Source organism: Pteropus medius, unplaced genomic scaffold (assembly GCF_902729225.1).
Source record: "Pteropus medius unplaced genomic scaffold, Ma_sr-lr_union100, whole genome shotgun sequence".
In the NCBI taxonomy this organism is placed as follows: Eukaryota; Metazoa; Chordata; class Mammalia; order Chiroptera; family Pteropodidae; genus Pteropus; species Pteropus medius.
In genome coordinates this window covers 25,271,114-25,298,826 of record NW_024342467.1, presented here as the reverse complement: position 1 = coordinate 25,298,826, position 27,713 = coordinate 25,271,114, and the positions used below count along the sequence as shown (strand labels likewise).

At 58.1% G+C, this 27,713-nt stretch overlaps 1 protein-coding gene across 8 annotated transcripts in view; it reads right to left on the bottom strand.

The window, feature by feature from the left end:
- COBL (cordon-bleu WH2 repeat protein) overlaps positions 1 to 27,713 on the bottom strand; it is a 150,683-nt gene that overhangs the window by 87,478 nt on the left and 35,492 nt on the right. For 6 of the 8 annotated variants that reach the window (XM_039862808.1, XM_039862811.1, XM_039862812.1 and 3 more), the window contains exon 2: positions 5,199 to 5,381. In XM_039862808.1, coding sequence (XP_039718742.1) covers positions 5,199 to 5,381 — 183 coding nt within the window. Of the gene's footprint in view, positions 1 to 5,198; positions 5,382 to 8,386; positions 8,530 to 11,771; positions 12,072 to 27,713 lie in introns of those variants that run through there. The other 2 variants (XM_039862810.1, XM_039862809.1) reach the window with 2 other exon arrangements.

The window sequence follows — 27,713 nt, the reverse complement described above, 5'->3', positions numbered from 1 at the left end:
GCGAAATGTGGGAGTCTCGACTTCTGTAATTTTTGTGGTTTACACCCTAAGATTAATTTAAACATTTTTGACAACGTGCTTGTGTCTGTCTGCCTGGTGGAAGCAGACTGTGGGTGGGGACAAGACAGGGGAGGTGACGTGCACAGGGAGCAGGTCCCCAGAGGCCGATCATCCGTTGCAAAGCCTTAGCGCAGAAAGCACTTCCGGTGCTGGAATGGTGACACGCTGTCCGTCACCTTTTAGTGCACGTCCGCGGTGGCCTGGAGCCCTCCCGTGCACCTCACATCACTCCCCCGTCACCCCAAGTCTGAGAGGTGGAGACTGTGCCCCTGGGTCCCAGGCAGGCTGGGACGCTGGTCCCTCTGAGGCTCGCATTTCCCCTCTCGTGCCCACCCACAGTGTATACACTGTCCAATCCACTGTCAAACAAGCAAGCGGCTTCATCTTAGACCGTCAACCACAAAGACCGTGAAAGCTGCCAATGTTGCCTTCCGGTTCGTTTACTCCAATAATTGGTAACATGTTTGAAACATTGAATCCGATGTTCTGGGGGTGGGGACGCTCTGGCGCTGGACGGCTTTTTCTCCGTTCAGAATAAGCCCGTCTTCCCGTGACAGAAAGCGGGACTTTGCACATGGGGCGGGGGACTTCGTGAGGGGTCGGGAGTCCCCCCCCACAGTGAAAGAATTCGTGAGGTGGCCTGCTCGGGACGCAGTCACCACTGCCTCGCGGCGCCTCGGCTCCCTCGCTGGCGATGGCGTGATGGCAGCGGCCGCCGGGTAGACCTTAAGTGCGCACACATCGGAACGCCGTGGGGCACAGGGCCAGGCGCGGCGCTGGCCCTGTGCGATGCAAGAGTCGGCCAGCTAAACGTCGCTGCTCCCCCAGCCTCTGTCTCTCTGTCACCCTCGTGTCTTCCAAGCGCTCGGAACACAGAGGTGAAATTTATTTTCTCGGCAGTTGCTGTGGTCTCTATTTTTAAATTTAAAATGTGAGTAGAATTCTTCTACTTCTTTTTTTTTAAAAATATTACTTTCCGAACGTGGACAGACTTCAAAAATCCTTTTGCATGAGTCGATGGTGTCAGAAAGAACAAGGCTGGTGTCGGTCCTACGTGGCTCTTTTAGAAATCCCGGCGGGGAGCCAGAAGGAGCAAGGAACGGCCCGTGCCAACACTCTGCTCCCCAAATGCAGATTTCCACGAAGCTGGGCTCCAGCTCCTGCCCCCTCGCCCCACCCCGGCACGAAGCCTGCCTCTGGCTGCCCTCGAGCTGCTGACACTAATCGCCCTGCCATTGGGCCAGGAGGCCCCGGGCTCCCCCTCGGGGACGCATGCTCCAGCAGGCCTGGGGGCGCGCGCCGCAGCGGGGGTTCTCAAAGGTCTCACCCGCGATCCGAAATCCCGGGCACGTGACAGTACGAGCTGCGGGCCCCACCCAGCGTTTCTGATTCACTGGGTCCGGGCCAGGAATTGGCATTTCTGAAAAGTTCCCAGGCAACACAGCTGCGGTTGGCCTGGGACCACACCGAAAACCAGGGCGCTCCAGGTCCTCAGAAAGCGAGCATTTAGTACCTGTGCCTTGATTGGAAAAGTGGATCCTGCTCTGCCGAGTTAAGAACTTACATTAAGGCGACTACATCTGGACGTGACGTTAAACAGACACGTGACGTGCATGCGATGTCAAATCTGGAACCGGCCAAACGTGGCCCAGCTTCCCGTGTTGGCCCAAGGCCAGCAGGTGGCCCCGAGGCCCGAGCGAGGCAAACTCTCTTGTAACAGAGTCCAAGCTAGACCAGGGAGGGTGTCCTGTCCGGCAGCGTCATGTGGCACCCGAGGGACACGAGCCGGCAGGACGGGAGCAGGGCCCTCCCGGAGGTGGTCAGCACGGACGAGGGCCACACCACGGGCCACTTGGGCAGAAAAGAGCCAGGGCTCCAGGTTCGAGGCGGGGTCCAGCACTGGTCATCTCACGAACGCTATCACTTCCTTCTGTCCCAGGGCCTCGTGAAAGTCAGGTGTCAACACGTTCGTTTTTAGTCTGTCAAGGTCCCACGAAATGGGGCTTCCTCTCTGTGTGACGATGAGGAGCAAATCCAAACAACGAGGCTCCTTCTGCGAGCCGCTGACCGTGGCCTGGCGCAGAGCACGCCGCCTGGGTGCGGGTCAGCCAGCCGTTGGTAACGCGTGGCCGTCGCACTCAGGGCGGTCTCCCCACGTGTCCAGCAGAGGGCTGTGCGTGTGCGTGTGTGTGCGCGTGTGTGCGCGTGTGCGTGTGCGTGTGTGTGCGTGCGCATGTGTGCGCGTGCGTGCGTGTGTGTGCGCGTGCGCGTGTGTGCGCGTGCGCGCGTGTGTGTGTGCGTGTGCGTGCGCGTGCGTGACGGCAGGTAGGAGGTAGCCTTCTGCACGCCACGGGGTTCTGTTGTTTTGGTCTGGTTTTTGGCTTCTCTTGGATTTAGCCCAAACGAAGCCCCAGCAAGGCAGAAACATTTTAGGGACTTGCGCATTACACACGGTAAGCTAGGACCCTGTGGGCTGATGAGAAAGGCGTTTGAGGAGGTTCCCCGCTCGCTGCTGTGACCGACGCGGGCCCCATGTCCCAGGAACCTTCTCCAAGAGGCTCCCTGGGGCAGTGACGATGTCCTGCTCGACACTATCATGGTGGACATGCGTCGTAGCTTTGCCCAGACCCACGGGGCGCACCGCGCCCAGCGAGCACTCGCGCACACTGCGGCCCTCGGTCAGCACAGCCCCATCGCCTGCCACCCCCCTTCTCCAGCGGGGCACTGACAGTGGGGAGGCTGTGTGTGTTGGGGAGACACATGGCCAGTCTCTGTACCTTCCTCTCAATTTTTCTCTGAAGCTAAAAGTGCCTAAAAAATAAAGTCTTAAAAACCGGTATTCTTCAAGGGAAAATGTAAAGCAAACTATGTCAAGCCAAACCTGACAGTTGCCTATTTCTTAGGAAGCAGCCTTCGTATCTGGCGGACTCCCCAGCATCAAAACCACACTTCCCAACGCAGCCTCCTTAAGTCCCTGTCCCACCCCCCACACTCACCTGGGAGCAAGTCCTTGCGCCCAAGTCAGGGCTGCAAGCCCACCGCCAGCAGAGGCTTCACCGGACACCTGGGCGGCAGGGCGGGCGGGGCTGAGGGCCCGTCCTCCTCTGCTTCCTTGTGGGACCTGGAGGCCCACCCCTGACCCCAGAGGCTTGCGCTGCTTTGCAAGGGCCTGACCGAGAAGCCTGCACGACCATAAACCCGTCTGCTGGAAGGGGGTCTGACGGCCGGCGGGGGCCGATCGCAGGGCTGGGCACCAAGGGAGACTCTCCACTCTGTGAAGGGCACGCGTGCCTGCTCCTGCCTGCTCCCTCGGCTTCGGTGCCCACCCGGACGTGACTAACTCGCCACATCAAAATGTCACAGCTGTGAAGCTCTCTTTCAGCGAAAGGCATTGTCCCTTCAAAGATCTCCCCTTTGCTCGTGTCCCAGGTAAAGTGACAGGATCCACGGCCTCCTTCCAGCAGCCGTGGGCACAGATGGCAGCACCATCCGCAGACGAAGGCCACAGTGCGTCGCTAAGAATGGCCCGAAATACTGGTTCCTAACCTCCGCAGGAACACGCCGGGACTGACACTCACGTCTCTAAGTCCCCAGGAAGCTTTAACTGTGCTCGGCAGGATGGGGCCATCAGACTGCAGTTCCTGGGGGGCTTTCTTCACGAGACTCTCCATGTCAGGAGGCCGCATGGTACCTACATGCTCGCCCGACGAGAAGGCGGCTGCGCTCTCTCAGAAAGCGGAGCAGAGAGTCCGCACTGCAAACGCGCATCTGCTTAAAGCCAGAGTCGGGAGCTGGACCTCAGCCACGCTTGCACTATCCGAGAGTATGATGTATAAAACCAACCCCCAAACACGAGCACCGTGTTTACACCGACGACCCAGTGAGGGGAGCCATAGGCTGCTGCTCTGACCCACTCGGTCCTCCGGGGGACCTCGGAAACGGGTCACCACTCGCCGCTTAGAAAAGACAGAATCACCTAACCCCCCGTCTCTGTGGCTGCGCCGCAGAGCAACATGGTGGCAGTTCCCACTTCGAGGGGCAAAGTAAAGCCACGATTAGCAGAACGTGTTCAGTTCGAAACCTTTTCTGAGATCACAGCTTTACGTTTCAGACAGGCAGTCCCTTCCCCGCTGCACACCTGTAAACTGGTCCCTGCGTTACAGCGTTCAGACATGACCCCAAGGCCATTTTCTTAAAAAATGCAAATCTAGGTTGACAGTGGTGATGGTTTCATGGGGCTGTACTTACTCACCCGCGAGCTCGCCCAGTTCTAGAAATTAAACAGGTATAGATTTTGTTAACCATACCATAATAAAGTGTTTCCCCCTTCAATATAACTAGAAATTGGCTCAAAAATATAAGAACGATGAGTAAACCATAATACATTCGCCAGTAAAATTTCATGTGCCGAAGTTGTTTGAATCCACAGCATCGCATGCCTCTCAAGTTAAACTGCCACGGGAGAAGGGGACTTAGAACAAGGATCACTCTGTAAAACGGACACAGAAACGCCCGTAACTGGAAAATCTCTCACGCAGACCCTGGGAGCCACGCCTGGGGACGCAGCATAGGAGCCACTGCTCCTGGGCCACCGGGCTGCAAGCCCGGCACCGCCATGGCATCTGAGTGGCCTCAGGCCTGCTGTCACAGGTGGCTCAGATCCAGGAGGGAGCCGCAGGTCTGGAAATTGATTCCCTTAAATTCAAACTCCAGGGATCTGCTTCATCCTTTAACCTGGACTTGAATGTGCATTTGGACAATGACTCGCAGGTGTCTGGATGGCTCTGTGGGTTAGTCTGTGAGTGGACGTGTGAGTGGTTACTTCGGGAGGCAGCCCCTGGTGCACGGCTTCAGCTCCAAGGACGCCGGCACAGACTGGTGGCTGGTCACCTGCTCGGAGCTCGACGCGCCTATGCCTCGTGCCGCGGAGCCCACACCTAGCCTCTGCGTGCTGTGCAGGCCCCCTCCATTCGCGATTGTGGTGAGCTGGCGGGGCCGGTTAGCACAGCCGTTCTAGGTGACACGCCAGGCTGTCACCTAGGCCCAGATCGACACCCCCGGCCCCAGTATGGCACGCCAGGCCCTGGGTGGTTGTCCTCAGACGTGCACACTGAGGGCGGCGCCCGGCCCGGCCTTACCTGCCGTTGACCACGCTCCTCGTCTCCAGCCCGCTGGGCAGCACCACGGTGACGTCCACTGCGCTGCTCCGTGCGGTCGGCTGGCAAGCGGGGGCCACGCTGCGGGCAGGGGCCTCTCCACGGGGCACGTTCGGGGTGGCGGGCTTCCCAGGAGGGGGCGGAGCGCGAGCCTTCATCTTCCTCCTGAGTGACGACAGGGAGGAAGGGGTGACACGGCCGTTCCGACTCGGGCGCGAGGACGCAAGCGCCCGCGTGTCCCCAGCGGCCTTTCCGTCCTTCCTCATAACCCTTTCTCACGAGTGCGTCTCTCTCCCCAGAAACGCCTCTGAGTTGCACGGCCTTTTCAAAATCAGTGCAGTTAACAGAAAAGGGACAGTTGAAGAAAACAGGAAGCGTTTTTGAAAGGAAGCGTTTGGGAAGAAGACGCCTCAAAGCGTGTTCACCTCCAGGGTCAAGGTGCGGGCGGGACAGGTGGGCTCCTCATGGCCACCCCTCTCGGGGTCCCGTGCGGACTCCAAGTCACCTGCCGGCCCACGGTCTGCACACCCGATCTGACACGGTGACCAGCGGAGCGTCCGTGACACCGAAGATGTGTTGGGGGCGACATCGAGACGTAATAAATTAGCCAGAACGTCCAACGCGCATCGACACTGGCCACTTGGATGTAGGCGGCTATTTGGCGGCGAGAGGCCAGTGCCGGTGTCACATGCACAGCCCCTTCCCCCTCCTCACCTGACTTCAGCCAGAGCTTCGCCTTCTCAGCTCACCCGGCAGGAGGCTTCTAAGCACCCGCCAGGGACTCACCGCTCTGAGGAACGTTCTTAGAGAGTCTCGTCTCTGGATTATGCAGGGAGGGGACCGGGCTTGCTTTATGCAGGCGTCCTACTTCGTGGGCGTGTACGTGTGCGTGTATGTTACACGCAGGTGCTATTCACTTATCGATGCGTGAGAACCGGCCTCACACAGGGCCTGGGCCTTCCCTGAGAATAGCTGCGGCCGACTAGACTCCAGGACCAAGGCCGGTGGCAGCCTGAGACAGTCGCCTCTTTCGGTCCTTGAAATATTTTGCACCTGAGGAAACAGCTCGAGAGACCCGCAGCCCGGGAGGCAGATGGCGACTGGAGTCGGAGCAGAGGGGGAAGCAGGTGTCCCCAACCCCTGCCACCTCCCGCCCCATTCCAGTCGGACGGGCCAGAAAGCGGCCGACGAGCCCCGAGTGAGTTGAAATCTCCTGCGGGGCCGTCTTGTTGGGGGAGCTCCGGCCTGAGGCACCACGCACGGGAATTCCATCCCTAGAAATTTATCCTGAATAACCCCACAAGAGTGCATTGTGGGATTTTTTGAAAGACGCTAAGTACATCCCTCGTAATAGCAAACGGACATAAGATAATACAACTACAGGCTAATACGAGACAACTTCCAAATCCATGTACTTTAAAACCATGTTATACCAGAAGTGGTCAGATATTCTTTAAAAGTATATAATTTGATGTGCCCAAATACTCAATACAGGTTTGTTAGAAAACAAGCTTCAAAATATTATTTAGCAAAACTCTGTTGTTAAGAGAAGTGTATGTTATAGTAATACACCAGGAAGCAGTCCAGAAAGATGCAGCGAGAAATTAGCAATGATGCTCTCCAGGTGGTGGGTAGCTATTTTCACTTCTGTGCATTTTCTAATTTCTCTGTATAATCTCCTGCATATGTATTACTTGCAAAATGAAAGAGGCCATTTGACAAGACGGGGAGAAACGACAAACGGGGTTCAGAGGAGGCCACAAGCCACCGCGGCTCACGCCACCAGGGAACACAGGACTTAGGACTGGCCTCCAGACCGCGTCTTCACTGATAAACAGACACGCAGTGTCCACTTCCTTTCCTTGCTAGAAGCCTCACACCTGTACCCTAATTGTTTTATATTTTTATGCTTCTTATCCATCATATACTTTGTCCTTTTGATTTATAGATATAAAAATGAAGTAGTCAACACATATCACACCCGTCTCAGGGCTGTGTGTTAATAATTCACGTATTCCCCACAACGACACCCGAGGGGGGACTGTCACATTCCCAATTTAACCAATAAGGAGCGGGCAAACCTTCCAAGTTACAGAGCACCAAGGCTCATGCTGAGCCCTGAACTCTGGACCGCGGCCCGTCCAGCCTCTCGTAGGAAGAACACGTGCCACGTTCCACATGCAGAAGCCGAGACAGAGAGAACCAGGTGCGGGGTCCTTCAGCAGCCCGCCTGCGGTCCCAGCCACGGGCCCCGTCCTGAGCAGCCCACTGGCCATTAGCACTACCTCCCAAATGTGCTTTCAGGGAAAAAAAAAATGTGTTTATCTAATCATTTCTAGGAAATGAGTGTTTTCCAGGTGGCTCTCTGCTTATTTCTGGGAACTAATGAAGCTGGCTGGAGCTTCAGAGCTCAGAGTCGAAGAGGAAGCAGCCACTGATGCGTGTGCTCACTCAGCCAGCACTACAGCAGGTGGAGGAGGGGGCAGCTAGAAGGGGTGCCCACTCCCCCCAAGTGTTCCCAATAAGCCATGTCCCCACCGCGGAGTCAGCCTGTGACACTGTTTCCATCCACCCTCCCCTCCCCCGCCCACCGTGGCCGCTGGCTGAGCCCTCATCTCCATCACCTACACAGAATCGTCTCAGCCTGACCCCACCTCCTGTGCCCCCCTTCTGCTTGCCTGTGCCGCCTCCCTTGCCCCCCACGCCTTTGCTTGCCGGCCCCACCTCCCGTGCCCCCCGCCTTTGCCCCGCAACTGTGCACGGAGCCTGGCCATCTTGTCAGGCTGCTCTGCACGCAGCCTCCGACGGCACCCTGCGGAGCTGGCCCCACAGCCCGCACGAGCTGGAGGGCTGCCAGGACACTCAGGGCGGTCTCCCCGTGCGCTCAGCACGGGGCCGTGTGTGTGCGTGTGTGTCCGTGTGCGTCTGTGGGTGAGCGCGCACATATTTAAGTTAACCGACATTGAAAACACTGGAACATTTCACACTAACAAAAGGAATTCCTGACTCTTTTTGAAAATAAAATAAAAAGATCTGATGAGGCCCTGAACACCTTCACAGCGAAACCCGGCTGTGTGTGACCACCTAGACCCGCTGACCCGACACCGCCACACGTCTGTCCACGGACATCCAAACCCCAGAAGAGCTGCCAGTCAGGACACCCCACTCACCCTCAACCCTGCAGCGTCTCTGCAACACGATCACAGTGCCACCGGCTTCCTCTGCTGTTACCACGGACCCAAGTCGTTGGCACCAGGTCCTAAGAAGGCACTGCGCTGCCAAGCAAGTGACTGCTTCTGGAAAATGTGAGCAGGTGCTGTGCGCGGGGCGTACCTGAGACCAAGGAGCACCTAGGCAGGTCACAGGGCAGAGTTCCACACAAGTCCATTCACCCTCCCCTGAGCAGGTGGCCCAGCTGGCACACCAGGCAGGCGACCCCTCTCAGCCCCAGCAGGAAGCAGGGCAGGTCCTGGGGCTCCTGAGGGTGTGAGCATGCAGCTCACCCCTCTTCTGCTCCTCCAGGTCCGAAAGCTGGGCGTGCCCAGCAGAGACTGCTTATAAATGGAAAAACTGCGTAAAGACATTTCTGGCATTTCAAAGGTCATCGATTAGCTCCAAATGGTTGTAGCTTAAAACCATCACATGTCCACTGTCTCGGCTTCAGGGCAAGGCTTGCTAGTCCCCTCGTCGCTGGCACGTGTGCTGCCAGCAGGGTTTTATCCTGAGCGCCCTTCCCCGTGCGGCAGCGGAATGTTGGAGACCTGCTCCCTGAGCTCTGCAATGCGGGGTCTGCACGGCCGACACCCCTGAGGCTGCGAACCCCAAGGCCGGTGCAGGCCGCTGAATCGGAACCAAGCACAATCAGGCTGGAAGGGCCCGGGGCGGGGGTCCTGCAGACCGAAAGGGGAAAACGTCCCGTCCAGCCACTTCTCCAGGGCAGAGTCCAAGGGCACGCTGCTGTGACCCCTGTTCCCAACATTCTCTTCCTGATCAAGACCAGTGGACACTGAAGTCAACGGCTAGGCTGATGCCAGCTCGCCGAACGGAACCCCTGCGTGCTTTGTGCCCACGTACCTGCTGGCTACGCCGGCAGGCAGCGGGGTAGACAGCACGGGCTGAAAAGGCATTTCAGAGACACCGGGTACGGCTGCTCCGCCCGCCGCGAGCGCCTGTTTACGCTGCAGCAGAAAGGAGGCGCGTGCTCCCCCGAGATGCTGCTGCAGCTGGAACTCTGCTTCCTGGAAGGGCCTAGAAGTTGCGAGCCAGCTGCCCCGGTCCTGGGGGCCGCCCTCCTGCCAGCGCCTGGACACGGCGGGCGCTCGCCTCTCCCCTCCGCGGGGCAGCTGCGGTCTGCGAGGCGCCCCTAAGCGCCCCTCCTGCGGGGCTGTCCCCACACTGCTGACGCCCGAATCCGACTGCCTCTCGCCATGCTCCCGGCTGGCTCCCTGGCGCAGCGCCGTCTGAGAACCAGTGGCTTGGAGGAAGCCCGACGGGGAGCAGAAGCAATGGGATCTTGATAACGCTGCCATGGCGCACGCTCTCTAACGTCGACGGGCGACAGCCACCTGTGTCAGACCCGTCGCCCGCTGAACAAGCTCTCGGATCTTGTTATTTGCACCAAAAAGAAAAGCGAGGGAGACGGCGTCGTGGCAAACGAGAGCGGCAGCCGTCGAGGCAGGAGTCACGTGCACGGCGCGACGTCAGCATGCCACGTGACCGACTGCTCCCACGTGGGCGATGCCGGCCCGGGAGCTGCCGTCACAGAGGACGAGCGGGAAGGCATGGCTCACGGCGAGGGCGGCCTGCAGGCGGGCGGCTCGAAGCCTGGCTCGGCCGCTCACTGCCTCTTGCCACAGCCTCCTTCCCTGGGAACTGGGGGTGACCGCGTGGGATCGCTGTGAAATCCAGTGTGCACATGCTGCGCTCAGAGCCTGGCTAGCACGCGACGTGGTGATAAATGCCGGCGAGTGTGACCAGCCACCTCAGTGAACTTCGCGGGACCCCTGTGCTGAGTCTCGTCCCGTTTCATCCGTCAAATCCGATTTCGCTTTCCAGCTGTGCAAGGAGCTCCAGGTGCCGAGCTTTGTGTCTGCGGCTATTTACGAAAACTGTAGCGCGTTTAATTTCCTAAAAGGGGTTACAGCCAGTTTACTTTCCCTCTCTTTTAAAATAGGTCAGCACTCTGCTCGGTTCTGCCCACGATTCATCAAACATCTTATTGCTGCTCATTTAAGCTATTTTAGATTATCTACAACTGGACGGTGTGACCTGGAGGGGGCCGGGCAGGGTACCATCTCCACGCTGACCCTCAGACGCCGACGTGCACGTGGAGAGGGGGCCTTTTTGCCCCAGCATCTTCTGAGGACGGGGTGCACAGCGCCCGCCCCCACAACCTCCTTTCCAGCCTGGACCAGCAATCAGCCGGCGGCCCATCTGACCTCGGCCTGGTGGGTCGTGTCTGTCTTGGAAAAGGGAGTCACGTGGGCCGTCACAGCAGCAGCTGTGATCTGGACAACGCCAGAGCCTTTCGCTCACGTGAGCAGGGCACGCTCAGCTCTGCCCGGACCTAGGTCCCCCAGAGCCGGGCTCCACCAGAGCTCAGCCCCGATGCTCATGCGGAGAGAAGCGGCCGCTTGCCTCCCGCTCCCGCCCCGCCGCGGGGGTCTGCCCCGGACGCTGCTTCACAGCTGCCAGGCCCCGGCGGTCCTGGCTACACGGCGTGGGTCCGACGGCGGTGCGTGCACATCCAGCGACAGCACCGCCCAGCTGCGTGACCCCCAGCACACGGCTGGACTTGGGCAACGGACTGCAGCTTGTAGGCCTCAGTTTCCCCAGCAGCTGAACAGAGAGAGCGAGATCGCAGCGTCTGACCGACGGGGTGACCGTGAGGGCTGAACGAGGTGGCGTGTGCAGCACTGTCGGGCCGTACTCAGAGACAGGCGGCCGCTCCCACCACTTCCGCTATTAGTAGGTTTACGTTTGGGATTAACACACACACATGCACGCTCGTGCACACGCGTGTACACGTGCACGAGCACACACACAACCACAGGCCTCCCGTCTCCAAGAGGGTGGAGTAGAAGCCAGGTCGTCAAGACGCCCGACAGCAGCTCACGTGTGCAGCAGGCGCATGCGAAACCGCCCACGGAGCCGCACAGCGCACCTTCACGGGTCCGGCCCGGGGCTGGGGGGCGCTCGGCAACGGATCACGAAACCCCGGCTTTCCGGGCAGCTCCTCAGTCGTCGTCACAGAGACGCGTGTGGCTCTCTCTCTAGACTCGCTGTCTATGCGGACGCTGGACCCGGAGAGGAGCTTGCGCCTCGCCTCACAGCTGGGACCCGCTGCCCGTGCGGGCAGGGCGACGGGCGGTGTGGGCCGGCCTGCTCGGGCCTCCGCGTGGGAGCGGGGCAGCCTCGCGCCCTGGGTGGAGCGGGAGGGGCGCAGCCCTGCAGGAGGCTGCCCCCCGCGCCGCCCCCGCCGAAGCAGGCAGTGCTGGTCCCCTGAGGTCCCAACAGTCCTATCCAATGAAGCGCAACAGAGCAGAAGACACTTACAGATTGCCAGCCCCCTGGGCGCTGTTCGCGCACACCCCAAGCGGTGCCTGCCGCCCGCGGCAGCTCCCTGACCCCTCCAGGCTCGGCCAGAGCAGTCCCCGGAGTAAAGACACCGTCCCTGAGGTCCCCTGGACTGACCGCCCAAAGCGAGGCCGTGAGAACACGCAGAGGCCTCCGATCCAGCCCTAGTGACTCATCGGAAAAGGTGCCACCTGTGCGGGCCGCCCGCTCCCTGCTGCGTCCCCCGATGCCGGCACATCCAGCAGGCGAACTCCCCAGTCCCCTCCGCTTACTGCTAATGTCACACGGCTTTAAACCCGAAAGTGAACCCTGTAAAGGGCGGGGTCACAGGGGGCAGAGGGGTCTCTGGAGAGGATGCTGGCAGTGACCCGTGCCTTACACAGCGCCCCGCACCCCCAGCCTTGGAGTGGGCCACTGTGGCCACCACCGCTGTTCCCTCAGGGGCAAAGTCCAATCGCGCCCTGAGAGGCGAGTCGGACCTTCGCCTCAGCCTCGTGATCTGTGCTTTGTATAAAACATTCCTGCCGTGGCCCAGGCACCACGGCGCCGTCTCTGCCTGGAGAGGTTTTATTTTTCTTCCTGCCCCCCCAGCCCCCGTGCGAGCAGCCAGTCCGTGCAGTGTGGTTCTTCAGGCTCGAAGGCCACGTTCAGTTTCTACCAAACACCACTGTCCCAGCATTACAGACGACTGGCCAAACAGGTAACACAGGGAAGGACATGCCCACAAGCCCACAGGGCCTGAGGGTCCCGGCGAGGGCCGGCAGGCTTGGGGGTGCAGGGAGCTGGCTGCCAGGACGACACCCTTTCCCCTCAGGCCCCTGCGGTTTGCTCTGTCACCTGAGTTAACTGCTCCCAGCCAGCAGACCCCACAGTGCTGGTCGACCCCCTTAGCCACAAGGGAGGTCTGGCCAGCCCAGCACAGCCCGAGGAGGCAAGGAGCGTGCTGCTCCCCACCTGCCCCCCAAAACACGCCCGCCTTCTCCGAGCCTCCTCATGGCCACACGCACACCCCGTCTCCTCCGGAGCCCCTGTGAGCCTGCTGGTGTCTGGGCCATCACGAGCCAGCGAAGGGCTCTCCGCTCCGGCGTCCGCGTTTGCCAGGGCTCCTGTCTCTCTGTCACCTCCTCGTCCCCCTCCTCCCCCTTCCGAGAGTGGACGGAGCAGCACCCCCCCCAGCAGGTGCCGGGCTTGGCTGAGTGGGGGGCGGGGGCTGGGCAGGACGTGGAGTTCAAGGTAACGTCTGAAAGATGAGACCACGCTGGTGAGGGCAGAACTAAGGGCTGTGGCCCCCGAGGCGTCTTCCAGATGACAGAGCCGGCAGAGACGCGCTGCCCTGCCCTCCGCCGAGGCCACCCCTTCGCTGCGGCCACGCGTCTCCGCCTTCGTCACCTTCTTGTCAGAACGGAAAGCCCGCCCCCACCCCAAGGAACAGAGAGAGACAGAAGGATGAGCAATAATGACAGGCGAGCGGGAGCCGCCCGGGCCGAGCTGCTTCTCTTCGCGCTCCTGGAAGACCCAGGGGTCGGGGGCAGGTGAGGAACGCCCAGGACCCACCTGGCTGGGCTCCAGAAGGAACACGTGAGGACCGGAAGCCGAGCCGAGGAGGGCCTGGGCCCCCCGCGCTCCCGAAGCTCAGACTCGGTAGCACTGGCTATTCTTACCCCCCAAAGATAACCGCCAGCGTTCGCGTCACTTTCTCCTAAACGTCTATTAAACTTCCCCCTGGGCCGTCCGGCCATGAGTAGCCATATTCCATGCCATGTTCCGCGAACCTACCAGAGAAGCTCGCTGATCAAGGCATTAAGAAATAGTTAATCACAGAAGCGAGTAACTCACACAACGCGTCACCACGGAAACGGAGCATCTTCTAGGACACGAGAGATGTCAGAGAACCTAAACGCAAGCATCAACTAGTCCTGACTGCTGCGTGAAAGTTCACAGACATTAATTCAAGGGAAATTCATTACGGTTCAGTCACGGTTGGAGGGAGTAACAGACATCTGAGGATTCGCTCGGACAGAAAACCGCTGCGTTTCACTGAGCATCCGCTGGCAGTCGGCACTGGCTTCAGCTCGAAAGACCCGCAGGAGAACCTTTAGTTTTTCCCGCCTCAGTGACGGAACTGGCGAGGGGCGAAAATGCCCACAAAGCTCCCGCCACGGGCGGAGGGGGCGCGGGCGGCGGCTCCCGCGTTCTCTCCTTTAGTGAGAAGAAAAGGAGCTGGGCTGGATCCAGTTCCTCCCGGCAAAGTGGAAACAAGAACGAACCCGAGCGGGAACCCTGAGAGAAACTGCAGAGCGAGAAGCTCGAGGGCCACTGCGCCCCGAAATGCATCCCGCCGCCCGCCGCCCGCCCGCTCCGCTGCCGCACACCTCTGTGAATGACTGAGAAGCAGGGAGACCTGAGTGGCCAGCTCTCGACCCCGCCAGGAACGGACTGGAACAAAACACAGCTCTGAGAACTTCTCAGGAAAATGAACTCGGCTCCTTTCGCTCAGGGCCATGGACCGACGGATCATGCTGCAGAGGGGACCCCCACGTGACGCCCCTCACCTGAGGTCCCCTGCAGAACGCTGGGTTTCCCCTGCCTGGTCGCACCGGGAGCAAGCCTGGGCGTCTTTGCTACGAAACCAGCTACGCCGCGTGCTTACTGCCTCTGCCGGCGAACAGAGCGTTCGCCACGTGAAGCACATGGAAATGGGAGGCGACATTGCTCGGCAGTGTGTGCACCCCTCCCGAACACAGCAGAGAGGGGCGAAGACTCGAAACGAGGCGTGGGCCGAGGCCAAGGGCCGGCCGGTTTCGATGCAGATGCTTCCTGGGCTGAGAGCTAAGCACCTGGTGCCTCTAATTCTCCTTTGAAACTGTGACACTTGATGACCTCCTCGGGAGCTGTTTCTCAAAATAGGGCCTGGGCCTCCCAGCGATCCCCGTCTGGGAAACCTGAGCTGGCTCTGCCAAAGGGGCCATGCCAGCCTCTCCTGGGTCCTTCAGGCCTGCCGCCGTCCCCCAGGGACGCCGAGCTGTCTGGCAAAGCCAGGCCGCTCCCCAAACCCCACTGGTGTCAAGAGCACAAAACCAACACAGTGACTGGAGAGCTCGCAACGCGGGGTCTCACGTCACCTGACACGGTGCCAACCCATGCGGCACTGGGCAGGGCCTGTCGGCGGCGTCCTGGGTCTCCCTTTCCTTGTGGAGAGGGAGGGGGAGGAGGCAGGAGGGCTTCTGCTATCACAGGATGAGCCCCGCGTCCCCCTGGGCTCTGCCCGAGCCCCACCCACCTCCCTAACTCAATGAAGGAGCTGGGGTGGGCACCAGGAATTTTACTGCAAATCTGTGCTTTCCGGGAGCCTGACAGCCTGACCTGTCAAAGCCGCCCACGCCCACGACCATGGCTTCTCCCAGGCAGCGCGAACGCCCCGCCCGGGGCAGGGCCCGGATGGGAGGGGCATCCTCCAGAGAACACGAGAGCACAACACAAAAGCAGAGGGGGCCGTGGACAACCAGGCGCCCACACGTGGTGGTCCGGACAGTCCACTGAGGGGCAGGCTGCCCGCCCAGCCCGGCCACCTCCGCCATGCCCAGCTCCGAGCGATCCGGCGGCCAGTGTCCCCACCCAGCCTGGCTTCTACCTTCTACTCACCCTGGAGCCAGAGGACATGTATTCCTAAGCATCACGAGGAAAACTCAGCAGACACGTGGGTCGCTGTCCTGCACAGGGGTCACGCGGCCCAGAGGCCAGCGTGTGTACAAACACCGCACCCCCCGCCCGCCCCAGTAAGCAGGGCCTCGCTCGGTTTGTCTCTTAAGAGAAAACGCACACTGAGGTTCAAAAACGCCCAGGCCCCAGGCCCCGTACAGCAGCGGCCAGCGGGCTGGCCACCCACACGACCGACCGCACGGCGGGCTCGGAGGCCGCAGCAAAACAAGGAGCCGGCTCCTGCCTGCAGGTCACTTAAACCATAGCGGAGATTCGGACGGGAGACACCACAGCACAGCAGACGAGACAGAAGGGAGCAAGGGAGAGAAAAGCAGTTCTCTCTGCGGAGGGCGTCAGGGCCTGGGGGACGCAGCTCCGATCCGGCAGCTCGTAGCTGTCCGCAGGGCTGTCCGCTCACCCTGGGTGCTGAGGGGCCGCTCGGCAGGCGGGGCTCAGAGCCCCTTACGAAGGCCAAACTCGGCCGCGCCATCGAGAAGAGGCGGGCGCTCAGGTGGGGGCCGGTGGGCCAGCGCCGGCTCCTTGGCAGCTGTGCCTCTGCAGCTCAGGCCCCCACCTGTACCGGGGAACAGAAGCACCTTGCACAGGTGAGGGGCGGAGCGTAAAGGGAGGTGACCGAGGCATCTGGTGTGTGGATGACGTGGGCAGCAAGACGCGTCTGCAGAGAAGGTGACATCAGCCCACTGCCTCTGCCTGGCCCCAGCCCCGTGGGCAGTCGAGTCTCATTGCACGCCCTCCCCACCTGTGGTCACTGCAAGACGCAGGGTGGCTGTGTCCCCCACTGCTGGGCCGGCATGCACCTCATTTTGTCCTGCATGCCCAGGCTCCAGGCCGCGCCCGGCGTCCACCTCGCTCCCGGCCTGCGCGTGGCGGCCATGGCAGGGGCTCACCCCCGTCCTTGTGGGTTCTTTCCGACGGCCACTGTCCCTTGCCATTTGCTTCCTCCAAGTCGATTATTTTCTAACTTATGAAACAGCAGAGGCGACAGTAAATTATGCCGCACGTCTGCGCAGTTTGGTCACTAGCTTTTGACATCTCGATGTGGTACTGCTGAAACATATCGTGACTGTCACAGTCTCTCTATTCCGGGATACCTCGAACAGCAGCCCTGAACGCCGCACACGGAGTGTTGTAAGAGCCGGCGCTTTCGCAGGAACAGGTCAGGACCGAAAACAAAAGGCACGTCAGAACAGTGACACCACTGGGGCTCTCACGAGCAACGGGGACGAGGGCGACACGAGGCGGCAATATTTACATGGCGTTTTGGAAGCGACGAGGTCCCAAGGAGGGTCTAAGTCCTTGGGGCTCTGGGGTTCGTCTTCCGCTGGAGAGCTGTGGGCCGTCTGTCAGGACAGGGAAATGCAGCCCAGGACACGATGGCTGATGTCACAGGCGGCTTTGTTGACATCCTCGGCCTGCCAGGGCTAGTGCCCACCCCCCCACACACAGCGGCCCCCTTAGGAGCCACGTGGGAAGGGGAAGGGGCAGAGGAAGGAAACACCACCGGCATGGATCTGACTCGGGAGGCTGGGCCGGCTGCCACGCCGGGAGCTGACAGTGGCCGGCGGCAGAATCCAGGCCCTTTGCTAGGCCTTTCCCAGACTTCACTGGGGACAGAGCCACACGGCCGTGACCGGCTGGCTGGGAGAATCCCCCTGTCCACAGGGAGGCCCTCGTGGCACTGGCTGGGCTTCACTGATGTGGGTCTGTTCACCTCCTGCCGATCGACGTGTCTTAGAGTGTGGACGCTGGGTGACTAACTTTCCCAGCTGGCAAGTTAGGGGTGGGGAGGGTGCCTCTCTATGCCGCAGGGACAACTGGCCATCCTCAGGGTCCATCTCCTCCCGCCTCCCCCAACCCGAGGCCTGTGAGTGAGGGTGAGGCCCTGCCCTGCCTGGTTCTCTCTGCGACCCACCGGCAAGTGCGACTTACGAGGAGCAGCACTCCAACAAGAGGGGCCAGGGCCCTCATTGTCCCTGCAGAACGGTCTCTGAGCGGCGCCCACCGCAGACTGCTGCCCGCTGCATGGGAAGGATTCCAGGCCCCCAGCCCCGACAGGACACGGCACCGGCCCAGCTCCCCTCCCCACTCTGCTGCTCCTGTAACTCGTGAGCGTGGATGTGAGCATCAGCAGACACAGCAGCCGATGAGAAGCCGTCAGCCACGGCCCTGTCACCGGAGGCATCACTGGGACCCAGAGAAGAGACGGTGACACCCCCCCCACTCCCGCTCGCATTGGACGGTGTCTCTTCACGAAGTGGAAGGCTGCGTCTTAAGTTAAAGCAAAGGGAAAACACGTTGGTTTTGAATACACATCAGCCAGTCTTTCTCTGTTTTCCACTCAAGGCTCCCGTTTGGGGTGTACCCAACAGCACCCCGGCCCCTGAGTCGATGGCACTGTCACTCACCACCCTGATATCTGCCCTCTCCTCTGCAGAGAATTCTGACCCCCCGTTGCCACATCTCTGCCTTGTCCCTAAAGACCCAGCTCAGGAAACCCTCCTTCCATGCAGGACCCCCGGGGGAGGCAATCACACCTCCCAGCAGCCTCTCTGGGACGCCCCCACCCAGAGGTGCCTGTGCTGTCCCCAAATGGTACCTTCAGGAATGTTAGGGACACGCCCATTATTACAAGTTCCATCCTATTGACTTGAGGTCAGAAACCCTCGGCCCTTCCCACTTCCTGCTGACTTCACTGCTGCCCGGGCCCTTGGGGCACGTGCGGCTGCGGCTCCTGCGGGGCAGAGATGCCAGGTGCAGGCAGAGCTCTTGCCAGCTCTGCGTCCGGCCCCGTCTCGGTGGCTTCCGGCGTGGAAATGGGCAAACGCTGAGAAGCAGGGCACACGCTCCTCGCGGCTTGTTGATTGTCGAGATCCAGGACCAGCAAACATTTTCCATAAACAGTCAGATAGTAAATACTTTAGGTTCTGTGGGCCATTCAGCTTCTTGCAATCACTCAACTTGGCCACTGTACCATGAGAATAATACGCACATGAACGAATGTGAACGGGAGTTCTAATAAAATTTCATTTATGGGCACTGAACTTTGAGTTTCCTATAATTTTCATACCTTATAAAATATTACTCTCCTTTTGATTAAAAAAAAGACGTTTAAAATATGAAAGCATCTTGCGATTGCTGGCTGCCGGCCAGTTTGCCTACGGCAGGTCTACGCTTAGGGAAGCGACAGAGACAACCTTCAGAACACACGCCGACCTCAGCGGGGTGCCGGGCTGTGGCTCCACACGGGGCCGGGGCTGGCTCAACAGGTCCAGGCCGCCGTCTCCGCTCGCTCCGGGCCTGCGGGGAGCCGGCGGCGCTGAGGCATGCGTGCAGCGCCACGGCGCTTCCCTGTCCCCTTGCGCAGGAAAACGCCCGTCGACCCTCGTTCAGAACCACGGTCCCCCTCGGCGCGGCCACCGCGGCCTACGGCCGAGGGACCCACGAGCCCCTGCGACCTGGTGGCTGTGTGCACCTTCCATGAGAGAGCGTTGGGCATTTTATTAGTATCTCGAATCATGCTCTACGCGTCACGTGAGTAAAATTTATAATAAACTACCGTGTCTTCAGAGAGCGGGCTGCTGAACGCCAGCCCAGTGCTGCCGGGTCCCAGAGCCCGCGGCCCCGGCTCACGAGGGGAGAGGCCCTGTCCTCGGCCCGCGTCCCGGCGGTGCCCTCAGCACGGAGAAGTCCCCGATGAACGCCTGACCGGTCCCGAGGTCGAGCGGCCACGTGAGCACACGAAGGCCCTGGCAGAGCAAGGCTTCCCCGTCTCGCGTCTCTCGGGGACAATGATGGGTCACTCGTCCAGGCTCGAGCGCGGTACGTGACGTCGCCGTGGATTCGCAGCTTGTCTATTCAGCAGCGAAAGCCAGAACACGACATGCAAAGTTCCGCCTGCAGCCCACGGCGTTCCCCACTCGCGGTGCAGGGCGGTCGCGCCCGCTGCTCGTCAGGACGTAATGAGCAGAAACGCTGCATTAAAACGGCGAGGGGACGGGAGGGTCGTGCGCCGGAAGCCTGGACGCCGGGCCAGCTGCGGCGTGAGGACGGGGCGGAGGGGGCAGGCGCAGGCGGCCCCGCAGCCAGCCACACCGCTTCTGCATTTGTAGAAGACAGCGCAGTACTTTGAAGCCTCGCTGTCCTCATTCTGCAGGTCCCCACGAGGTCCAGCTCCTCACCTGGACGTGGCAGGCTGCCCTGGTCGGCTTCTCCTCTACGTTAAATAATGTAAAGAAGGTGCCAGAAGTTTCAGAGTATCAGTGCACTGAGCAGCTGCGTTCACTGACTAACCCCTCTGCACCTCCAATTCCTCGCCCACGAAAGGACCGGATGGTGTCCTGGGGTCGCCGGCTTGATTCTGTTTAATTTTACGATCTCAGCGTCCCCAAGATCCACAAGCAAACAAAAATGTCCACCTGGGCTTTGAGCAGGATGAGGACCCGTCTGAGGACCAGTCAGTAGGTTTTGTAGATGCTGGTGATCGGATTTCAGGCCACGTGTGCACAGAGCTGACACCCCCGCAGCCTGATCTAAGAGCGGCCCCGCTCCAAGCACAAGCTAAGGAGAGGGCACACCCCAACTCTGAGCCCCAAACCTGCGCCCTGGCCCTGTGACTCACGTGGGCCACCGAGCCAGTGAGGGGTCGGGGGGCAAGACCAGAGCAGCGGGCTCCAGCCCTGGCGCCCAGTCTCTCTGCTGCCTCTCGACATTGGTGGGACAGAGGGACGAACCCGCCCTGACCTCATGGGACAGCTTCCGGGGTAGATGCCACATGTGCCCACGTGTCCGCAGTGGGCCGGACAGGAGCTGCTCACTCACCCAGGCCATGCAGAATTATGGACAATGGCCTGGCCCAGCCCACAGCGCCACCTCCCAGGCCAGTTCCTTTAAGTCGAGTCACTGTATCTGAAGTCACTGTATCTGGAGCTGTCACTTCACCTGTCCTCTGTCCTCAGCGTCCCCTGGGAGGTCATGAGGCGCATCTGTGCCCCACCCTGAAGAGGCGTGTCCTTGGGCCTGGACACACCTCCTCGTCTCCCACCCTTGGAGTCTCCGCCCCTGCTCACCAGAGGGGTCCCCTCCCCACCTTCCCACACCGCTTGCCAGTCCCGAGGGGACACTTCCTCAGGGAGCCCCGGGCGCTCACTGCCCAGGGTCCAAGCTGACCCTGCCTATCCAAGGACACCCCCTTCCCCTGCTCACGCTCTGCCTCACCCCACACCCCTGCCGAACTCAGACCTCATTTCTGCAGCCTCTAAATTATGATTCTAATTTTGGGGTGCTTGACACTTTCTCTGCCTCTCCACAGCCGTTTGGGCTGATCTGTCCCCTCCCTGGAGTGTAAACTTTACCTTCTCACTCACCTTCGTCACCTCTGTCACCTCCAGGAGCTTGCTGAAAACCTGAGCTCGAAAAATCCCTATCAAATAAATTACATCCACAGAAGGAAAGAAAACAAAATGCTAGATTCAAACTCAGACATTTTATAACCAGGTATGTAGAACTTACAAGGTATTTTCTACAAAATCTGTGATATAAATCAGCCTATAATTCGTGGTCCCGGGTGTCAGGAAGCTAACAGTCTATTAGAGGCAACAAGACAGACACTCAGCACACAGTAGAAGGAAGCACGTGATTAGGCGACGTGAACTACACAAAACGTACCTTGTAAACCATAACGCGCTTCTCGGATGCCGGTCTTTCTAAGCTATTATTATCGACCTCGCTAAGTTACGAAAACAGCTACATCAGAGACTAACCCTGCCTGCAGAGTAACTTATGATTTTGTAAGGGAATTATCATAGCATAAGCGACATGTCACCCAAAGACTTAATTTTCAACTAAGATCTACAAATGCAAATTAAGACATCTATGAATTACACCATGTGGCATGTATGTGTTATTTATTTTTAAGCAGAAAAGACTAAAACTATCTAGTAACATTTAGAAAAAATCTCACTTTTTAAAATCAGTCATGAATTTAAAACTAAAAATATATATATATATATTAAATATCCTAGTCTTAATGCAGAAAAGCAAGTTAAGCATCTAAATTTCCCCCTTGAAGTAAAAAGAACAAATTAACAGGGGGTATGTCACTGGACGCTTGAGCCAGGGAGACAAATGGCCGCAGCACGTGTCTCCGGAGGTTGGGAATCAGCAGAGCCACCCTCCTCTTTGTCCCTGGCAGCCCAGCACCGAGGTGTCCCAGGCACCCATTATAAATGCCACTCCTTGTCAATAGGACACATGCACCAAATGGCTCCCCTCCCTGCCAGAATTTCTGTCTGTCTCCGAGCTTCCTGCCAGCCCTCTCCTTCCACCCGCTCCGTGGGTCACTCCCCAGAGCTCCAGGAGTGACCCTTGCCCGGGTACACAGCCCTGGCCCAGCTGCCCAGCTGTCAGCCTCAGGAGGGGCAGGAGAGAGCAAGAACCCCGAAAGCCCCAGCCTGGCCCGGGGTGTGGCGCTGGATCACGGCCACATAACTTCTACAGCACCCTAATAAATGCGTTAAAATGCTGACGGGTGAAGCCCGCGAGTGTTGACTAAGGAGGAGAGTCAGTGCTTGGGGCTGTCGTCCTACAATGTCTCTGATGTGACGGCGGCTCCTGTCCCTCACAGACGGACGCCTTCCCGGCCGGCGTCCTGCACAGTTTGGTGAGGACGGACGGGCTGACTCATGCCGAAGACTGTTTTAAAATCACCTGAGACATCAATGACGACATCGGTGAGTGACTAAGAGAAAAATCAGGTATGCTCCCCAAACGGAGAAGGGGGCTTCGGGACCGTCGTGGAGCTCACACCGCGGAACTTGCCCTGAGGGCCCAGGACCTCGTGCCCAGGACCACGGAGGCTGGCACGAGGTACTGTGAAAGTGCACGATGCACACGTGACACATTGTTCTCCGTCTGCAAACAGGGAACAGACATTTCTCTGGAGATTATTTTCTAAAGACACAAAATATCTAAATATCTTTACTGCAGTTTGTATTTGTGTTAATACCCGCTGGCTTACCCAGTCTCTATAAATCTCAAAATATGAGTTTAAATTTAAAAGAATTTAAAAAATATTTTTAATTGCAAAAAAAAAAAAGAATCTTTTTTAATAAAAATAAAAGAAACCTTATACAGCATAATGGCCAAGAGACACAAAAATGTTGCCTAGTGATTAGACTAGATTTTAAAGAGAAAATTATTCAATTCATCTCTACAGCTGTAGAAGTATCACAAATTGAATGAGATAAATTTTAAGACCTTTATGTCCTTGAAAATAATTCACTTTTCCAAGCTGAGTGCAGCTAAGACCGCGATGGCCTAAGGTTTGCAAAATGCACTGGAATGACCAGGGTTGATTAAGACTCAATGAACGCATCCTTCTTTAAAGCGGACACTTGTAGCCAAGCGTGCTTCTATACCTCTCCAGCAAATTTAAATGATGGAACTTTCCAACCGATTTGTTTCTCTCTTACCTCTCACCGACAGGTCATATCGAATCCGGAGAAGGACCGGACAGAGTCAGGCTACTTCTGACAGGCGCGCAGGTGGGGGGGGGGCTCTGTGGGGCTCCTGTGACAGAAACAGCCTCCAAGAGGAGGTGTGGGACGTGCAACCCTAAGGCAGGGATTAACAGTGTCTCAGAAAACGGAACGTTTTTAGGGGAGGGAATGAGGTGAAAACAGACTCAGGACCCAAGCGATGGCTGCAGCCCGGGCACGCGGCGTCCCCAGAAGCCCCCTCCCCACAGAACGCATGCCCGAGAAAGCGGGGCGTGAGTCTGTTTTGCACAGGAAGTCTTGCTTCAGGAGCAGGGATCCTGAAACAAATGTTTATGATGTACAGACACAGGTGATCTGTCGCCTAAATCCTTCGGCGGCGGATCACCTGGTGTCTGTACACCATCAACGATTCCGATGTCGCTCCGCGAAAGTTCCCTAAGGTCGTCGCTGGTGACTTCCTCTAACTCATCGCCACCTCCTCTGCCGCCACGTGACCGCCCTTTGCTTTCGCTCCTCAGGAGGAGCTGTCGCCTGTCTCTCCAGTGTCACGCCCTCGGCCTTGTCATTCTCTGGACTGTTAACAATGGCAGTCCCGCCACCTGCAGCGTCCACTGACCTCAACGTCAGGCAGGGGTCCCATTGGTGCCCGCACCGATGAGCCGGCTCTGTGAAAGCTTCATCAGTGACACCTGGAGATGGACACGAACCCACCAACTAGGCACAGCGTCGCTGCTGAGAGATCTGAGAAGTTCTCACTCTAGAACAGAAGAACGTCTGTCAGCACGCGACGAGTGCTAACACCGTGCGGTGACCGTCTCGCAATGTATACAAGCATCCAATCGTATCTACACCTAACAGAAATACGAGGTGACAGGGCCATTCTACCTCGAATAATAAAAAATAAGTATTAAATGAAATTAAGTAAAATAAAAGAAAATGCAGTGGACATGGCCTTCGCCGACCTCCAGGGACAGTCTCACAGGGGGCACTGTCCCCTCTCCGACCAGCACACGGACGGGCAGTGTCCGCCCGGCACTAAAAGGAACACGGTGGTCAGTAGGCGACAGGGGCACACGACGAGAACCGCCCCCCCGCCCACCAAGTGGCTTTTACGATGACCAAAGCAAAGCGGTTTCTGCCTTCACATGTATCGCTGCCAGGTGTCTGCGTTACCAAAATTACCTAATTTAATTAAATACTGTGTAAACGGGTGAAATTTAAGTTTGACAATAAGAGTTGATTCTTCCATGAAAAGTCTGTAAAACGCTGAGGACAAATCTGGTGAAGGTTGTTAACTTTATTCTTCAAATAGCCTCAAAGGGCAAGAAACCGTAAAGGACGAGCAGAAGCAGGGGTGCCGGGGGCCTCGCCACGTCCCTGCGCCTCACGGGAAGCGAAGCTGCCTTGGGAACGGATTCCCACGACGCTCTGAGCCTTCGACGGTGGACCGGACGCCAGGCCACGCGGGCCCGCGTGTAGACGGGAAAGGCGGTGGCCCTCTGCGCCAACGTGGCCAAGGAAGCACGGTCCGTGAGCGCAGACGGGCCGCATGGGTGCCGGGGGCCCTGTGGGTGCTGTGGGCTGCGTGGGCGCCGTGGGCTCGTGAGCGCAGACAGGCCGCGTGGGAACCGGGTGCTGCGTGGGTGCCATGGGCCCCATGGCACACAGACCTGCGGCTCAGCCCACACACACAGGGGACACCGGGCTCCACTGGAGAACTGGCCAGGACCCACCCCCTGCACGTTTACTGCAGATGAAATAAATAAGGCACGCACAGGCCATGTTTTACGATTCCCTGCTTTAAACGACCTTTAAAAGTAACTGTTCACTGGCAGGTCCTGCTTGTGATAAAGACAATTTTTACGGAGCTATTAAATCTACCTGCTGATAGTCCTGTTCTGTAAAAGGTTATCATATGCTTTTTAAATGTTAAGTGATTATCACCACCGGGAGCGGTGACCGCTGAAGGTCCCCCGGTGCAGACCACCTACGTCACCCCTGCGTGTTAGGACCCGTCGACGCGCTCAGGCAAGGAAGCCGAGAGCAGCCGCATGCACGCCAGGCGCCCTGCTGCCCGGTGTCCTACGCAGGACTCTGCAGGCTCAAAGATCAACATACACCAGCAGCTTATTACCCCAGGGGCGAAGGTCCAGTGTTCGCATCCGGTGTCACCCCCACAAAGGGCCAGTCTCGAGGATTCTCCTCCCTCGCTTCAGGATGCCCCTGGCTACCACTCGAGGGCATGCCAACCTCAGCCACTCAAGCCTGAGCCTCCATGAATGACCTACACCAAGAGAAGCTATTCCTGGCTTTAAACAGTTCAGATTTACTTAGAAATGATGTTTAACAGCACCGATCAAGACTTGGATATGTCCGCACTGGGCTCTCTGGAAGCAGGGGGCCCCTCTCTACACGGAATTCTCTGGGCTTCGTGAAGTTGCCGTGGCCTGGCCATCACTGGGCTGTGGTCCCTGACGGCACACCTGGATCCCGTGGCAGGCACACAGTAGGTACGATCCTGACCGGCCGCATTGGATAGAAACACTGATATGATGTTTGAAACCTGAACACTGAAATTTCAAACCTACAAAAGTGTTTACAGATTAGGACAATGAACACCCACTCGTATGCCACCCAGCGAGACGCCAAGATTCGCCTTCTCCGAGCACACGTGCGTGAGCGTGAGTGCACGTACACGCACACTGTTTCTTAATCATGTGAAAGCAAGTCGCTGAGAAAACTCGACTTCACCCTAAACACACTTCAGCAAACAACTCCTACAAATAAGGACGTTCTCGCACGTGAGCGCAATACCCTGATCGCAGTTAAGAAAACAGCACCTAACAACCCATCCAAGGGCAGTTTCGCGGGCTGTGCTGGCCGGGGGCGCTGCAGGTAAAAGGGGAGTGACCGCTAACACCCGGGCTTCCTTCCGGGTGATGAAATGATCTAAATTTGATTGTGCAAATAGTTGTGCAACTCTGAATATGCGAACACACACTGAATTATACAGAGTAGATGAGTGAATTTGTAAGGTAGGTAAATCATATCAACACAGAGCTGTGTTTAAAGCCAACGCCATGAACGACAAAGCAAAACGAGGAGAGAGTTCAAGTTTAAAGGAGATCCGATGACAGAAAGTCTGCCAGGGCGAGAGTGCGCCAAGGAGCGGCGGTCGCTCGCCCTGGCGTCACGTGCGAGGGCAGGGGACGTCGGGCTGTGGCCTCCTCGAGGGGTCCCGTGAGCTCTGCGCTAAGGGCCTGGCGACGCTGCTCCGCTGTGAAGGTGTGTTTACGCGCCTGGAAGCATTGGGGAGCCCGTGGGGCGGCACCGAGAATGTGTCAACGCCTAATTCCCCAACCACCCTGGACCCGGTGGCCCAGCATCCAAATCACGATTCTTGCCTAAGTCAAGGTTGCCAGTAGAGATTTTTGAAATGTGTTACTTCTTCTGAATTTATCAGCCGACGTTTTCTCTTTCTCGCTTACTTGCCCATCTGAGGTACACTGTGAGCTGGCACGTGGCAACCTGTCACCACGGTTTTCTCGTCAGCAGGAGGCCCTCCCTACCAGGTTTCTGACCACGTCCCGTGGGTCCTTGAATGCGTTCCTGCCTTCTGGCACAAGGCACCCCAGGCTCCCCCAGAACAGTGGCTGGAACAAGCCTTTTCTTCAAAGATCTGCGTGGGAAATTACGGGTGCTGTAACCATCGGGGGAGCGTCACTGCTTTCCTGTACAGAGAGGGGCTCAGGGAGGGGGCAGAGAGACAGACAGAGGGACAGACACAGAGACGGGGTCCACGGTGCCGGCGGCCATGGCTTCCGCGCCCGACAGCAATGTGTTTTACTCTCCTCCGTCCTGTAGCCCCCACGAAAGCAGAACCGCACGCCGACGCCGTATCAGCCGCAGCGGAACCAGGGCAAGTTCTTGGCCGTTGCTTCTGTTCTTAGACCTCGTTCCACTAAAGATTCACAGTCAGAAAGGATCAGCATAGAGCATCCGGGGTGGCTGTGTCATCGGCTCCATACGGTTCAGTCTATGCGTTTCCATGTGTTCAGCTTCGACTTCCTGCCTTCATTTCTGATACCGGTTTGTTGTCTAAATATGTAAAGCATCTCGTGGTTCAAAATCGATGCCACACAACGAGGCCCAGTCAAAGGCCTCACTTCTGCTTTTATGTCATCCGCCTCATTCCCGCACACCTTCGGCCTTCCTGTTAATTTGTTGTTGTTGTTGTTGTTTTTGCAAAAGAAAGCGAAAGTGTGTGTACTTTTATTTCCCTTATTTCTTGACAACAGGCAGCGCGCGAAGGGTTCCCATGGGCTCCTTGCTCCTGGCGGTGATCACGGGGATCACACACGTCGGCGCGGAACGGCCTTCCCTCTCGTTTTTAGGGTAACGCAAAGTGATTTTAGTAGATGACGTGAGACTTTGAATAACTTTTTTTTGTGTGTGCAAAAGGACAGGATGAGAGACGTGTGGCTTCTGATCATTAAACTGTAGTCCTTCCTTTGTAGAATTAACCACGATTTGTATTAAATTAGGAACTAAATGCAAACTTGCATGTAAGCAAAAATAGACTGTTAATTTATTAAAAAAAAAATGAAGACAAACAAGAAACATCTTCAACATCTAACCTAGAACTTGAACTAAGCCAAAGCCTCGGATAAAGTCTGAACGATGCCCACGGATAACGCCCTTCCCC